A 15,344-nucleotide genomic window follows, 5' to 3' on the forward strand; every position below is an offset into this window, starting at 1 on the left:
CCTGAGTCTGCGCTGGGAGCTCCCTGGCTGGGGTGGGGAGCCCACGGGGACGGCCTGACGTGCAAACAGAAACGTGCCTGATCAGAGGGGCAGTTGGGGACTGTGCATAGGAGGGGTAGGGAGGCTGGAGAGGGTTTCAAGAAAGGGCAGGCAGATGTTCGGCATCTAGAAGGGCGATAGGCATTTACCCGGCGCAGCTGTGTTGACGGCAGTCACCACAGCCACTGGGGCACGTGTCATGCCAGACCGCAGACCTCAGACCCCAGCTCTGCTTCTGGGATGCAGCCCGTAGGGACTGGCATGGATCTGTCTGACCTGCATCACTCAGAAAGGCGGTCTCTCCGATTGCTCTTTCTGCCCTCCCAGCTGCAAGTTGACTTCAAGTTTCAGCAGCTCAGAGCTCACGTTGCCATGCCAACCCCTCCCTGGCAAACATCCAGGCAGAAATGGGCCGGCCGATCACAGGGCTGCCAGCTGATGTGAGCACATTCCGGTAATTGGATTGGAGCAACCCTCACGGCCTTTCCTGTGGAAACCGGGGGCTTGGCCCGGCTCCCGCTAGACAGGAGCCTGTGACACAAAGAGGATGGATGGGAGGAGGCCCTTCTGCTCCCGGACTGCCAGCCCTGCTGCTCTGTGGAAGGCTCAGCAAAGAGGAGGACCAGATGCAAGGGCCTTGAAGGAGGGACAGGTCCCATCCTAGCCTCACATGGGGAACTCCTGACCCCCATCAACTTTCCAGAAGTTGCTTCCCCAAGACTCAGAGATCCCAAAAGATGATGCAGGCTTCCTCAGTGGGGCCAGCAGAACTAAGGATTTGCTCACTTTCCCACTGTAGAAGAAATTCAAACTCAAAGTCAGCACCCACCCAGGACCCTCTGAGCCTCTGTGCAGTAGGTCTTCTGCATTCCACGCGTGCCAGGACCATTTCCCAGGGAGACGGGCAATGGACCGGCCGCCCTGGTGTCCAGGTCATTTGGCACGCAGTGGTAGCTTGCCCAAAAGGCTGTTGGGGACCCACCCTACCTTCTATCTTCAACACCTAAACTGGGCCAGACCGGACCAGGCCCCATTCCTGAGGATGCCCTACCAGGGGGTGGCAGAGTGGCTGGCCTGGGGGCCCTCAAGACAGTGCACAGGGGGAAGGGCTCTGGCCTTGGAGCAGTCCAAGACCCCCCCTTTACAGGCTGTGGTGCCTGCCGGCCACGGGTTAACGATAAGCTGTCTCAGTGTTGACAGGTCACTGCAGGTCATCGGTAACCCACAGGAGCAACTGCAGGGTAAAGCTGCTTGCTGTCCATGTCCCACGTCTGGGCCCGTCACCCCCCAGGCCCTGGCCAGGCCCTGACCAGGCCCTGACCAAACACTCTCCCACTCCCTCCAGATTTAGGGTCGTCTGGGCTCCCGAAACTCCCTGGGCCAGTTCCCTGCCCGCCTCAGTCTACCTGCAAACCGTGGCGCTCCCTGCTCCCTCTGTCCATGCTGGCTCCCCAGCCCAGCCTCCTGGTCACGATCAGGCCCCATCAGTCCCCTCTGCAGGGGGAAGAACGAGTTAGTGAACGGGCTCCTACGTGCACAGAGTAAACGGCATCTCTGATGACCTGAAGGTCTTCGGGTCAGGCAGGGACCTGGGCGCTCGGCAGGTGGGCTCAGGCTGCCCCCAGAACAGTCTGCGAACTGGCTGGTGCTGCCTTGGAACCCCGGGAAGTCCACTGGCCGGGAGAGCAACAGGGCACATGGGCCGTCCTCGGGGGCAGAGGTCAAGGACAGGGGGAGGTAGGGAAGGGAACAGGGCTGGCCATCTTAGTGGCCTGTCTGGCTTTCATCCTCATGACAGCCCTGGGAGACGGGGATTGCCACCCCCGTGTCACCGACAGTGAGTCAGAGGCCCAGCAGGCCTGCCCCCGGCGCCAGGGCTTCACCCAGGTGAGCCGGGTCTGGAGCCCAAGCTGAGTGTGGAGCAATGAGGTGGGGTGAGGGTGGAGTCTGGGGTCTCCACTTGTAGGACAGAGAGGTCGCCCTCTTTGGGAGCACTGTGTAGCCCCCACACACATTGACCCCAGGGCTCAGGAATGGCCACGAGGAGCTGAGGGCGTCCAGGACTCCCGACCAGCCCTGGAAGCCACAACCAGGACTGACGAGGAATAAACCCAGAGTCGTTGTCAGCTCTTAAATAGGAACCTGGAAGAGCAACCCAGCCTGTGTGTGTGTGTTGGGGGGGGGGAGGTGGCTGTGACAGCTCAGCACGCATGGCCTTTGAGGGACTCGTCAGCCCATCAGACACGCACAGTAGACCGTGCTCGACAAAGGTGCCAGCCCCCAGGACAGGGGAGCAGAGAACCGAAGTGTGGAGGAGAGGAGGGCTGCTCTTCGCTCGAGACAGGGCCTGGGCTCGGCACCCACCATGGCCCACGCGGCCAAGGGCCACAGGCAAGAGCAAGGGCCTGGACGGGCCTGCAGGCCGGGTGTGTGTGCGCCCGGGTCCCGCCCCGCCGCCCCTGCGGGACTCCAGGGTTCACTGGAGGGCAGCCGAAGTTGCCGGCCTCCAAAATTTAACTTGCGCTCTCCTCTTTCATGGGGAAAGTGTAGATCAGACTAATTAATGTGTTGTTGTTTGTTTACCCTCCTTTCGTTTCACTGAGACAGAATAATTAACCACAGAGCTTTTGAAACCAGCTCCGCTGGTAGCAAACCCTTTTGTGTCGGCAGCACCAGCGGCTCCTGGGCGCACGTGCAGGGATGGCGATGGCGGGCGGGGGCAGCACCCGAGGCCCTGCCAGAGGGCGGCAGGGGAGGGCTCTGGACGGGTCACTCGGGGCAGCTGCCAAGGGCTAGCGTGGCGTGCAGGAAGGGCTGGGGTGCTCAGATCTGCCGTATCTTAGGAGACTGTCACGGCGGCCGCTGCTGCCTGTTGGCCCGTTGGGCCACCTAAACCCCGTGATGCCTGAATGGGGACCAAAAATATCCCTATGGCCAGCCTGGGGAGGCAGGAAGATCAGGCCTGGCCACTCACTGCCACTGCAGGCAGGGCTTTGGAGGGAACTTGCCCAGAAGGGTTTGGGGGGCCGTAGCAGGAGTGAGGAAGACACAGGGCAGCTGAATAAGGAGACCCCCTCCCTCACCGCCAGTCCTATCCCAGCTAATAGCAAGTGCCAGCCCTGATCAGCCAGCGTTGGGGACGAAACTCGTGGGAGCACAGGTTGGGGACTTTCTCAGGAAGCCTTTTATGAAGCGAGGCCACATTCCCCTCTGACCATCACAGAGCTCCAGCTGTCCTGAGGGCCATGGGCCAGTACAGACCCTCCCCTCCTCCCAAATCTTTTCTCCAGAGCTATTCTCACAGCCAGGGCTCAGCCAAGCCTGAGCCTCACACGATGTGACAGTGCCCCTCAGGGTGGACAAGCCCGCCTGTGCCGCCTTCCCAGCCAGGATGGACAGCAACACCCTGGCCCCAAAGGAGCCAGGGCAGAAGCCGGGCTGGGTCGGTGAGACAGCGAACCAGAAATGACTCCCCAGCTGGCCTGGTGACAAAAACTCTGGGTTGTGCTCCTGTAAACTTTGCCACAGCATGACCACGGCAGGTCCCCGGAGGCTGGGTAAACATCTCGACTTTGCAGATTCTATAGTCAGCACAATAAATGCACCCGGTGGCCTCTCCCAGGTGGGGCCCTGGGGCCTGCTCTGAGATGGGACCAGGGTGGACTCATTCCAGCGGCTCTGGGCCTCTGCCGGGCCCGGCAGCGGCGTCCTGGGAGCTTAAAGGAAGAAGCTTGGGCCAGGCCTCAAAGCCCCAGGGAGCTTCTCCAAAAGTTGCAGGGACCATCGAGGTCCCTTGCGATTGGGTAGCTATGACCCTTCTGGCTGACAGTGAGGTCTGGGCTGTCCCTGGATCCTCACTGGGTAGGCATCTCTGCCAGGGGTCAGCACGGGTGAAACGGCGGAAGTGGCTGGACGCTGAGTCCTGGGGTACGGGGAGAGCCTGGCTGTGGGGGAGCCCTCCTGTCGGGGGTCCTGCCAGCGCACTGCCCTCTACCCCAGCACTCTGGGGTCACTTTTCTCTGTGTTTGTTCTCTCTTCACTCGGACCTGGTGGACACTTGGTGACAGACGGCTGTGGTTTGAGGACCCCCTCAGACCCACCCCAGGCTCCCTGCAAGACCAGTGTCAGGCCCAGGCGCCCTCTGGGGTCCCCAGCCTGCCCACCCAACTGCCACAGAGCCATGCTCCTCTGCTGGGCCAGACTTCGGGCAGTTGGGCCAGAAGATCAAGATGCTCGGCCAGAGGCAGTCCCGTCACATAGCTCTCTACTCCGAGAGAACCTAACACCCACAGGCCAACGAAGCGTGCTGTGACCAGCTCCTGGCCCCAGACACCCGTGCAAGCCCGCTAGCCCCGTCTGGTCCTGCTCACGTCCGAGGGAGCAGGAACGGGGTGAACGGGGACAGCGGCCCTGGCATCCAGTCCGCTCCCCGAAAAATGAATAAAAGGCCCCTCGCCTTCTGTCTTGCAGGTTCCCCAGCAGGCCTCGGTGGCCTAGCATGGCCCACTGAGGGGAGCCATGACCGGCTGGCCAACAGCCGCCACCAGCCCTCCAGAGTCACGTCTCACCAGGAGGTGACCCCTCCCCCGCCTGCTCCCCACTCGCCCACCCCACCCGGGAACGTGCCTGCGCTGCCACGGACAACATGTAGTAGGGCCGACTGCGGCGCCCAGTGAGCTGCGATGGTTTTGTACACGACGCCCTTCCCCAACAGCTGTCTGTCCGCCCTGCACGCCGTGTCCTGGGCCCTCATCTTCCCATGCTACTGGCTGCTGGACCGGCTCCTGGCCTTGTTCATACCCGACCCCTGTCAGAAGAGCCAGCTGCTCTGCATCTTGCTGTTCATGCCCATCTACCTGGGCCTCCTGGTCACCTCACTGCCCTTCGCATTTCTTGGGTTCCTCTTCTGGTGCCCCCTGCAGTGTTCCCGCAGGCCCTACGTCTATTCCCGGCTGGAAGACAAGAGCCCCGCTGGCGGGGCAGCCCTGCTCGGTGAATGGAAGGGTACAGGTCCCGGCAAAAGCTTCTGCTTCGCCACAGCCAACACCTGCCTCCTCCCCGACTCCCTGGCCAGACTCAACAATGTTTTTAACACCCAAGCACGGGCCAGAGAGATCGGGCACAGAATTCGCAACGGGGCCAGCCGGCCCCAGATCAAAATCTACATCGACTCGCCCACCAATACCTCCATCAGCGCGGCCAGCTTCAGCAGTCTGGTGTCACCCCAGGGCGATGGCACCGCCCGGGCTGTCCCCGGGAGCATTAAGAGGACGGCCTCGGTGGAATACAAGGGCAACAGCGGACGTCACCCCAGTGACGAGGCTGCCAATGGGCCAGCCTCTGGGGACTCAGTTGACTGCGGCAGCCTGGAGAACGCTTGCATCGTGCGCATCGGAGGCGACGAGGGGAGCCGGCACCCCGAGGCTGACGACCCTGCTGCCCCCGGAGGCCAGGCCAGAAATGGGGCTGGCGGGGGTCCAAGGAACCAGACGCCCAACCACAGTCAGCGGGACGGGGACTCGGGGAGCCTGGGCAGCCCCTCTGCTTCCAGAGAGTCCCTGGCAAAGGCACGAGCCGGGCCGGACGGCGGCAGCGGGGAGCCGGCCGCCACCTGCGGGAAGGCCCCACACAAGGCCTCGGTGGTGAAGAAGGCGGCCGCGCGCAGGAGGCGGCACCCGGACGAGGCCTTTGACCATGAGATCTCGGCCTTCTTCCCCGCCAACGTGGACTTCCTGTGTCTACAGGAGGTGTTTGACAAGCGGGCGGCCACCAAGTTGAAAGACCAGCTGCACGGCTACTTTGAGTACATCGTGTATGACGCCGGGCTCTACGGCTGCCAGGGCTGCTGCTGCTGCCAGGGCGGCTGCTGCTTCAAGTGTCTCAACAGCGGCCTCTTCTTCGCCAGCCGCTACCCCATCATGGACGTGGCCTATCACTGTTACCCCAACGGGAGGGGCTCCGACAGCCTGGCCTCCAAGGGAGCGCTGTTTCTCAAGGTAGGAGGCCGGGTCACGTGCCGGCCAGTCCGAGGCGTGTGGGGGGTGGGCTGTAGCCTGGGGCTCCCCACCCTCTGGGAGCTCTGTGGCCAGACAAGGCCTTTCATGGAGCTGAACCAGAGGCCCCTAACTCAGGGACCAGGGAAATAAGAATGCAGGGACAAGAGTCGAGGCTTGAGAACCAGACAGACCTGGGTGATCTCGATCTCAGCTCCCGAGCCACGGTCTCCCCATCTGACGGCAGGGGCGATGGGCGGGGGGAAGTGCCGCTGTCTGTCACGGAGCAGACACTCCGAAGACGGAAGACTGACGAGAACCAATGGCTGCAAGCCCTGGGCCCGTCGCCACGCCAGCCTCACTGCCGGGACCCCTCTCCCTCCTCGCTGTCACGCAGCTGCCATGCCGGGCTCTCTGCCCACCAGCCCAAAGCTTCGCTTCCATAGTCACTAATTAAAGTGAATCATAATTATTTCTGCTAATTTGGATGCAATGGGGGGAGTTTTTAGGCCATGGTAATCTGGTCATCATTCATTATCTCCCACGGAGCCTGACACTCACAGAGTGTCGACTTCCTGTTCTCCATCCAAAACCCGTGGCTAGTGCTTCCAGAGTTTTCTGAAGCACTGTTTGGCCAGCGGATACAGAACAGGGCTTTCTGCCCCCGGAAGCAGCAGCTGGTGGGGATGGGTTCTGTCCATATCTTCCTCAAGACTTCTCACCAGCCCCTACAAAGGGGTCCATGAGGGCGGGCAGGGGACCTGGTATGGCTAATAAGGGGGCACAGAGTGGGGAGGTGCTCCTCCCCCAGACCCAGCTCTGACCCCACGCAGCCTGTCCAGGAAAGTGCCGTGTGCAGGCCAAGCACCTGCCAGAAGGGAGGCTCGTTGTCTGCATGGAGGCTGCTGGAGCCGGGGCCGCATCTGGGGCCTGGGCGCCTACTCCAGGTGCTCAGTGACTCCTGTGTGGCTCAGCAGGCCCAGGGTCGGAGTCCTCAGCTGTCTGTTCACAGCCTGAGATGCTGACATTGAATGCACTCCTCTTACAGGGAGCCACCCTTCCCATATTGGCATATGGTTCATCCGTGTTCTGTTCCATGAATGTATTTTCGTCTCAGTAACTTCCTGGGTTAGAGGAGAGCATGTTGTCATGCTCAGGGAGAGCGGGGAGTGTACCCTCTCCCTCCCAACCACCGCATTACAGATGGCTCAAAGGCCAGGGAACCCCTCGATCCTGCCCCCAGCCCACACACCCCCTCCTCATCTGCCTCCTTGGTCTGGCACCTCAGCTACCACTCCCACCAGGGTCACACAGCCCCTTCAGACAGCCCGGCCACTGTGGGCTTTCCTCCCCACCCCTCTGGCCTCATTGCCTGCCCATCTGTTAAATGCCCATGCCCCTCTACCTCCTAGGTTTAAACCTGGTCTGTAGATACGTTCCATTTGGTTCACACCATTAAGATATTTCTTGCCTTGGCCAACATTTGAAAATTAAGATGTTTCACATAAAATCCAGTTGGCAACGTCTCTCCCGACCTGGCACGCCTGTCAGCTCCAGGCCTCCTGCTTCTGCCCAGCTCTCAGCCTGAGCAGCCCTCGTGGCCAGGGGACCCCACTTGGCCAGCGCTCTTCATTTCCGAGTGGTCACTGTGGCCAGCCGTGCATGTGTCCCAGGAAAGTGACTCCGCAGCCTCCACTTCCACACTGCTGAGGGGTCTCAGCCCAGTGTCTTCCCCCAGCCCCCGGCTCTGTGTCTGGCTGCCCCCAGACACAGTCCCGTTCATTCCCGAAGGGAACTCATCATCTGTCCTGGTCCTGCCCTGCCCCGTGTCCCACCATCCCCCAGCCAGAAGGACCCATCTTGGCCCCTTCCTGTGCCCCGAGCCATCCAATCCATCCAGGTAACTCACTTCACTTCCCAGGCACCTCTGGACCTCCCCTGACCCTGTGTCTCCAGCTGCACTATCACATCCACCCCCAGGTAGACATCCTCCCCTTCCCCCTCATCGTCCTCCTGCCCCAGGTCTGACTCCCATCACTGACTCCCTTCCCACTGCCTCAGGGCGAAGCCCAGTCTTCACTGCGCCCCCACCCCCACCCGGGCTTTGTTCCAGCCTGGGGCCGTCCTTGTCATGTCCCTCCCCCAGCTGGCCTCACCATCTCTGTGGAGCTTCCCTCAACAGCTGTCACTGGCAGGAGCCATCAGTCCCTTCATGGGTTCCTCAGCACTTGTCCCCAGCAGTCTTGTCTGTCTCCCCCATCAGACAGAGCTGGCTGTGCCCAGCACAAGGCAGACCCAGCTCCCCTGTGCTGCCAGGAGTGAGCCTGTTCCTCCTGCACAGAGAAGGGAAGCAGGTGAGGTGTCGGGAGGCAGGCCAGCCCAGGGCGGTGTCCGGTGCCCCGGGGCTGCACACACGTGGGCCTCCCTTCTGGGCAGGCTCTTCCATCTGGCCCTGCCCCCTGATTTGCCCTGTGGCCCTTCTGGTCCTCGAGGAAAGTGTGCTCTCCTGCTGGCGTGACGACTCCAGGAGGAAGGGACAGGGCTCACTTCTGCCACATGTACGAGAGAGCCTGATCCCCCCTCTCTGTTGACAGTCCGTGCCCACCAGGATTAAGAGGCACAACCTCTCAGTGCGATTGTTTGTTTTTACAAGAGAAACACAAACCTCTGCAGTTCCCGAGAACTGGAGCCAGAAATCAATCAGCCCAGGCATGTAATCAAGTGGATTTCGGGGAGCTCCCAGCTGACGGAGGGAGCGGGGAAGTGGGTGCGGAGCTGACAGCTGGTGGCAGGGCTGAGGGAGGGGCTGGACGGCGTTGACCTGTGCCTTCCCGGGGCAGACGGGTCTCCTCAGGGGTGGAGTTGAGTGGCGCCTCTCAGCATCTGTCCCCTGTCCCGGCCCAGGACTTGGCGCAGGTAGATGATACTGAGTGCTGAGGGACTGGGGGGGGGGGGGGGGCGGCGACACCTAGGACCACCGAAAGGGCAGCAGGGGGAAAGACTGACCAAGTCACCAGGAGCTCAAGAAGTAGCACAGAGCTCAAGTGAGGAACTGGGAGGGCAACGGACCTTGATTCAGACTGCCCGCAGCCATTGCGGCCTCGTGCCCCGCTGCTTACAGTATCATTTCAGTATAATCCTCACAGATGGAAGGCTGGGTCAGCGAGGCAGCATCCCCGGAAGCACCGAGCAGGGGTGCTCACAGCGGGAGTGTGACTGAGGAGGGAACGGAGGCAAGCGCCGCTCGGGGAACCCAGGGGCGAGAGCGCCACCATGTGGCCTCGCAGCGGCATTGTGGCTTTAACGCTGTTGTGTTTCAGCCACAGGGTGCATCAGTGGTATGTGATTTCTTAAGATGCTTCAGGGGTGCAGGGAATATTAGACCAAAGTTTGGATCTGGAATATAGGCAAAAAGTGAACGTCAAACATGTGAGTTTGTAAACAGCCCCAAATCCAGGCCATACGGATCATTACCAAGAAACAGACATGTACCCTCCCCCAACCCAGGCACCGGGAAGGGAGAGATGTGCACCCATCCGAGTGGGAGAGGGGATGAGAAGCTGCAGGAAGCTAAGGGAGTCTAATGACACGAAAGTCCAGGGGCAGGAGGTTACGCCAACCTGACTTGGACAGCACAGGGTGGAAGCCTCTGCAGGCTCCACAGTGAACCCAGGACCCCTGGGGGTAGTGGTGAGCTTGGGCCGTTCCTCGCTGGAAAACGGGCAGGGCTGTGCTCGGTAGGTGTCGGGTGCGCTCACCCTGCTGCTGCACTACCTGTAGACCTGGGCTCTGCGGTCACCTTCCTTGGACAGTTTCCAGGGTCCAGGGTCTCGTCATCGTAGAAAACCGAGTCCGGAATGGACTGGCGAATGTTGGGGAAGACAGCCGGAGCTCAGGCGGGAGGAAAACCCAGAGAGGAAGAGGGAGCGGGGTCAACCAGAGGCCTCTGGGCAAGGGTGCCCACAGGTGGTCCTGAGGTGCTGTGCCGAGGGCTGGGGAGACAGTGGGCTGCGTGGCTACCCCTCGCCTGCCCTGCGGCCCCTAACAAGGGCTCACTCAGGATGGCATCAGGGTCACCACTGAGGACCACTGGGAGTTGTCAGTGACGTATGATTGAGACATTTGTTTTCACTGCGCCAACCTGTGGGGACAGCCTGCCAGGGTCTGCTGCAGTTGGGCACGGAGCCGGGGAGCTGCCCCTGGCCCTACGCCACCCCGGGCCCTCCATCTCTGGTGAAGGAGGCTAACAGGAGGCGAGGCCGGAGGCCTGGGGCGAGTGGAGCATGAAGAGGCCGCTGTGGAAGAAGTACTGGATCGGGGTGGAGGCTGGGAGGCACCTGGGGCCAGCCCATGACACAGATGCCACGGAGACACAGGCCACAACTATTAGTCCTAGATTGGGGGGCTAGCAGGGACCATGGCCAAAGAGCAGGAATGTGACCTCTCATGAAGCCAGAGGGGCAGAGACTGGGGAGAGCAGAAGGCAGGGCGTGGAGCCTCTGGAGAGAGAGCGAAGCTCTGCATCTGGGCTGAGTCCCCAGGGAGCCTGACTTAGCCTGCAGAGGCACGGGCTGCGAGTGTGATCACCTCTCGGGTAGGACTGGGGGCAAGAGGAAAGAGCCGCCAGGCAGGAGTGAACAGGACGCTGAGGGGCTGCCGCACTCTGGTCCCAGGGGGTTAGCAGGGGTCATGTTGGAAATCTGCAATTATTTCTATGTTTGACCTGTAAATCTTTATGTGAATGGCTGGGGCCCTCACCATATAATAGGCTGGCATTTCCTCTCCATCTTTCTCTTGGACTAAACCAGAAGCTTCTGGAAGCAGGACATGTACTGTTCCTGCCTGTGCTCAAGTCTAGCCAGAGCCAACAAAGCTGGACCTGTGCCAGTCTGACGTGGCAGGGGGTGGGCGTCTCCGGTATCCCTTTGTGTTCAGGGCAATGACAACTTACAGGCTTTCTCGCTGACACCTCGCCTCCTGCCCCACAGGTGCAGGTGGGAAGCACACCTCAGGACCAAAGAATCGTCGGGTACATCACCTGCACACACCTGCATGCCCTGGAAGGTAGGTTCAGGCACTTTTCTGGGTCAGGGCGATCTTTCCCCAGCAGCCTGGGGTTGGCCGTGGCCCGGCTGGGGGCTGGGGTCCTGCTACGGCTTCATCACCGGGTCTCTGTGGTTCTGTCCCGCAGACGACAGTGCCATCCGGTGCGAGCAGCTGGACATGCTTCTGGAATGGCTGGCTGATTTCCGAAAATCTACCTCCTCGTCCAGCACAGCCAACCCCGAGGAGCTGGTGGCGTTTGACATTGTCTGTGGAGATTTGAATTTTGACAACTGCTCCTCGGGTGAGGCCAGGCTCCTCCCCATTCGGGTCAGCTACTGGGGGAGGGTGGAAGCTCCAGTCCCAGCTGGCAACGAGTTAGGCAGCTTGAAGAACTTCCTGCTCCTTAAGAGCTTGTGGGTGGGATATTAACAAGACTATGATTTCTCTGCCCCCTAGCAAATCCTAGAATGAGGAGCACCCACGCTCTACCTAGAAAGCTCAGAGGCCTCCTTGCTAGAGACAGAAAAGCCCTAAAAATGAACCTGTGACAGGGAAGCCTTGGAGCCTCTGAAACTCAGACTAAGGACAAGTCAGCCAGTACCACTCACCCAGTCTTTATTCGGCTGTCACTTTGCACCAGGCACAGCTCTAATGGCTTCCATGGGCCAACTGTGGCACTTAAGTCTCGTAACGACCCTAAGACTGGGCACTGCATTTACCCACGTGCTGTGGAAGAAGCAGCTGAGGCCCAGAGAGGTGGGGTAACTAACTAGTCCAAGGTCACACAACCAGGAAAGTGGTAGAACTGGGCCTTGAACCCTGCAAATCATGCCTCAAGTCATTAGGCTAAAAGACTGAAAATTCATCATGGGTGAAATTTCAAATAACTAATTTAAACAACTGGTCGTGAATCCAATGATCATGCTCATCCCCGGGCCTCCTGGGAGCTCGGGCAGCTCTGAGCCTCCCTCGGCCTGAGAAGCTGGCTGGACCTGTGGCTCCTGGGCCCCTCCCATCATGGCCAAAGTCCCAGGAGAGACTGGTGGGGGGTGACGTGGGGTCTGCGAGCTCAGGCCCTAGCCCTCAGGGGAGGCAGAAAACCCTAAGGTCCTGGCTGAAGCCCAGGGTGGCGTCCTCACCTGGTGACGGGGGTTTCTCTCTGCTCACGACCAGGGACGCCCACCGCCCTTGACAACAGTGGCAGTTCAAGGGCTTACGGGAGGAAAGGCACCCACCACAGGACACACATCCTCCCTAAGGTGCCCTGCACACTGTCACGTGCCTGGCGCCAGCTCCAAACTCGGGGTGCTCCTAGGCTCTTCCAGAGTCAGGGTTCGGTCCAATCAGGCCCCACTCAGTGGCCTGTCCTTCCTACCTGGCGTCTCAAAAAGGCCCTTCTGGTTTCATGAGTTAGCAGGACAAACTGGAACCAGGGCCCATCACCGTCCTTTCTGAGCCTCACGGAGTCACGCCTCACTCGGGGCTGTGAAGGGCAGGAGTCCCAGCTGAGGCGGCACCAGCCAACCCCCCACTGGGTTTGCCACAGGGTCTGGGAAGGCCAGGAGATTACTGTGCTCAGGCCAAAGGAAAACTCAATACAGGGCAGGGGGTGGGGAAGGCTGGGAGGGGATTCTCAAGGACAGAAAACCAGGGACAAATGAACCAGAGACCCCCATCCATTGGGATACCTGAGGGACAGGAACCTGGTGGCATCTGGTCCAGCACCACAGGCAGGCAGCCCCCCAAGACAGGCCAGACGCCGAGACCCACAGCACTGCCTCTCCCCCTCCCCACACAGACGACAAGCTGGAGCAGCAGCACTCCCTGTTTACACGCTACAAGGACCCGTGCCGCCTGGGGCCGGGGGAGGAGAAGCCATGGGCAATTGGTGAGCTGGGGCCGGGGACAGGGGCGGGCACCGCCGAGGCCTGAGCCCACCATGCTGAGATCGGACACTGCACCGAGGCCGGGCTCCCCACAGGCTCCCCAGAGGGACCTCCGGGACTTGCTCCCAAGTCCCCAGTGCTGGGGGAGTTGGGACACCCAGGCCAGCAGATGCCTGAGCCCACCCGTCCCGTCCTGCCCCAGGGAGCTGGCCATCCTCAAGGCAGGCTAGGTCCTACCTGCAATGACCGCACTCACCCCCTCGTCTCCAGGTACCTTGCTGGACACGGATGGCCTCCATGATGAGGACGTGAGCACCCCTGAAAATCTACAAAAGTAAGCACCCCGCTGTGTTGGGCAGGTAGCGCCCATATCTGGGCTGAGCACCTGACTCAGCTTCCGGGAGGCGACTCTGCTTATGGCAGAGGAGAGGGCCCAGATCTGTGAGAAGGAAGCCTGTGAGAGCTTCGTCGACAGAGGCTGCAGGTGGGCCGAGGCCCTCACGCCTCGGGAGTTGGCCTTACAGAGGAGAAGCCCCCAAGTAGGCCTGGGGTCCTGAGGTTGCATTTCCTAGCACCTGGAGTCGTGACTAAATCTACAAGAACCTTCCCAGACCTGAGCCCTAGCTAGCCTTGGGGCCCTGCTGGGCACAGCAAAAGGGACTAGAACCTTCTTGAGCGAGGCTGAGGGCTGCCAAAGAGCCCTGGGGATGGCGTCTGCTCCAGGGGGCCTGGCGCCTGGTAGCCGCCCATTAAGCAAATACAGATACAAGCAGGCTAAGATAAGCCCATGGTTTTCAAAGCGGAGCCAGCTTCATCCCAACCAAACTTCATTCTTGAACCCAGTGACACTCCCATAAAGGACACCTCTGAGAAGCGAGCGGCAGAACCAATTTGTAATTCACAGCCCGAGACTGCAGAGTCGCAGCAATTGCTCCTTGCAGCTAATGTGAGCCAATTAATTAGATTATGGACTAAATTTGAAACATCATGCTATGCTGAGAAAATTATCTTTTTATGAGATGATGATTAAAAAATGACTATCAGTAACTCTCAGACCACTGATGCTGGAATTAATTATCAAAGGCAAAGGACAGTAATGGATCATATTTCTGAGAGGTACTGATGTCCTGCATTCATTAGTGTATTTATCAAGAGGCTGATAAAGACCCCGTAGAAACCCGTGTTTGCTGGCTGCGCCTGTCCAGGTGCCCCTTCCGCCTGTCCGGGTCTCTCAGTGGCTGCTACTCTGCCCCACCATCCACCTGCACCGGGGCTCCTACCCACTGGTGCTCAGACCCCCAGGAGACCTGGCAGGAAGGAGACCCGGGTCCAGAGTGTAGCTCCCCAGCCACGCACCCTCGCCTACAGGGATGTAGAACCCTAAGCAGCACTTTAGCACCCATGTCAGTCTCCTTCCTCTGAGGAAGAGGATGGGCCACACCCCAGGTTGTTCCCTTCTTGGTGCACCTGGCCCCCAAAGTGCCCTGGGGGCCCAGAGCGGTTTGGCGCAGCTGCTCAGACGGCCTGGCAAGAGTCCAGTTGGGGTAGGGCTGGGTGCTCTCTTTGTCCCCCTACCCCCTGCTGACCTGAAACAAGAGTTGCGGGGTTCTGGGGACCTCCAGAAGAGAAGGGTCCCTCAGTCACTGAAAAGACCAAGCTCCCCCAACAGGACCCTACTGGCTCAGAGCAGAGCCCTGCCTGCAGAGGGGACGGCAGTTCTGTCCCCAACCCAGGCACAGTCTCTGGGCAGCACAGGGTCCAAGCTGCAGCCACAGCTGGAGCCCCATTTCAGAAAGGGAAGCGAGTGCTGGCCAGCCCAAGGCGGACCTGCACCTTCCAGGATAGACTGCAGACCAGCCCAATTCAGTCAGGAACTTGCAGCCTCAGACTCAGCTTCCCTCCATCCCAGCCCCTTTGGGGGCCCACGGAGGAGGCGAATGTTAAACACAGGGGTTTGGTCTGACCCCCTTCTCTCTCGAGGTTGAGAACCTGGCTCCACACTCGGGGCCTGGGGGTGCAGGTAGGGGCTCACCTTGCCTTCCTGTCTGTGCGAGCAGGGTCTTGGAGAGTGAGGAGGGGCGCCGGGAGTACCTGGCCTTCCCCAGTAGCAAGAGCCCAGGGGCGTGCCAGAAGGGGCGCAAGGACATGCTGAAGGGCAACGGCAGGCGCATCGACTACATGCTGTACGCGGAGGAGGGGCTGTGCCCAGACTGGAAAGCCGTGAGTCTGGGCCCAGGCAGCCAGGACATACGTGTAGCTAGGGGACCCTGAGCCCTCCGCCCCCCAACAGCCCTGAGCATTCCTCTAGTCCCCTGTCCTGGGGTGAGTGAGACCTGCCAGTCGGAGACCCCGGGGACCCTGAGGATCCACCCACCCTCTG

The 15,344-nt window shown here is 60.5% G+C and overlaps 1 protein-coding gene across 5 annotated transcripts in view; it reads left to right on the forward strand.

Moving 5' to 3' along the window:
• SMPD3 (sphingomyelin phosphodiesterase 3) overlaps positions 1-15,344 on the forward strand; it is a 75,938-nt gene that overhangs the window by 57,554 nt on the left and 3,040 nt on the right. For 4 of the 5 annotated variants that reach the window (XM_037162553.2, XM_037162557.2, XM_037162554.2 and 1 more), the window contains exons 3-8: positions 4,510-6,035; positions 11,021-11,096; positions 11,224-11,379; positions 12,877-12,966; positions 13,235-13,298; positions 15,022-15,184. In XM_037162553.2, coding sequence (XP_037018448.2) covers positions 4,722-6,035; positions 11,021-11,096; positions 11,224-11,379; positions 12,877-12,966; positions 13,235-13,298; positions 15,022-15,184 — 1,863 coding nt within the window. In that variant the 5' untranslated portion in view covers positions 4,510-4,721. The remainder of the gene's footprint in view (positions 1-4,509; positions 6,036-11,020; positions 11,097-11,223; positions 11,380-12,876; positions 12,967-13,234; positions 13,299-15,021; positions 15,185-15,344) is intronic. The other variant, XM_053666608.1, reaches the window with a different exon arrangement.

Source organism: Artibeus jamaicensis, unplaced genomic scaffold, assembly GCF_021234435.1.
Source record: "Artibeus jamaicensis isolate MK-2021 breed Jamaican fruit bat unplaced genomic scaffold, CSHL_Jam_final contig_464, whole genome shotgun sequence".
Lineage (NCBI taxonomy): Eukaryota > Metazoa > Chordata > Mammalia > Chiroptera > Phyllostomidae > Artibeus > Artibeus jamaicensis.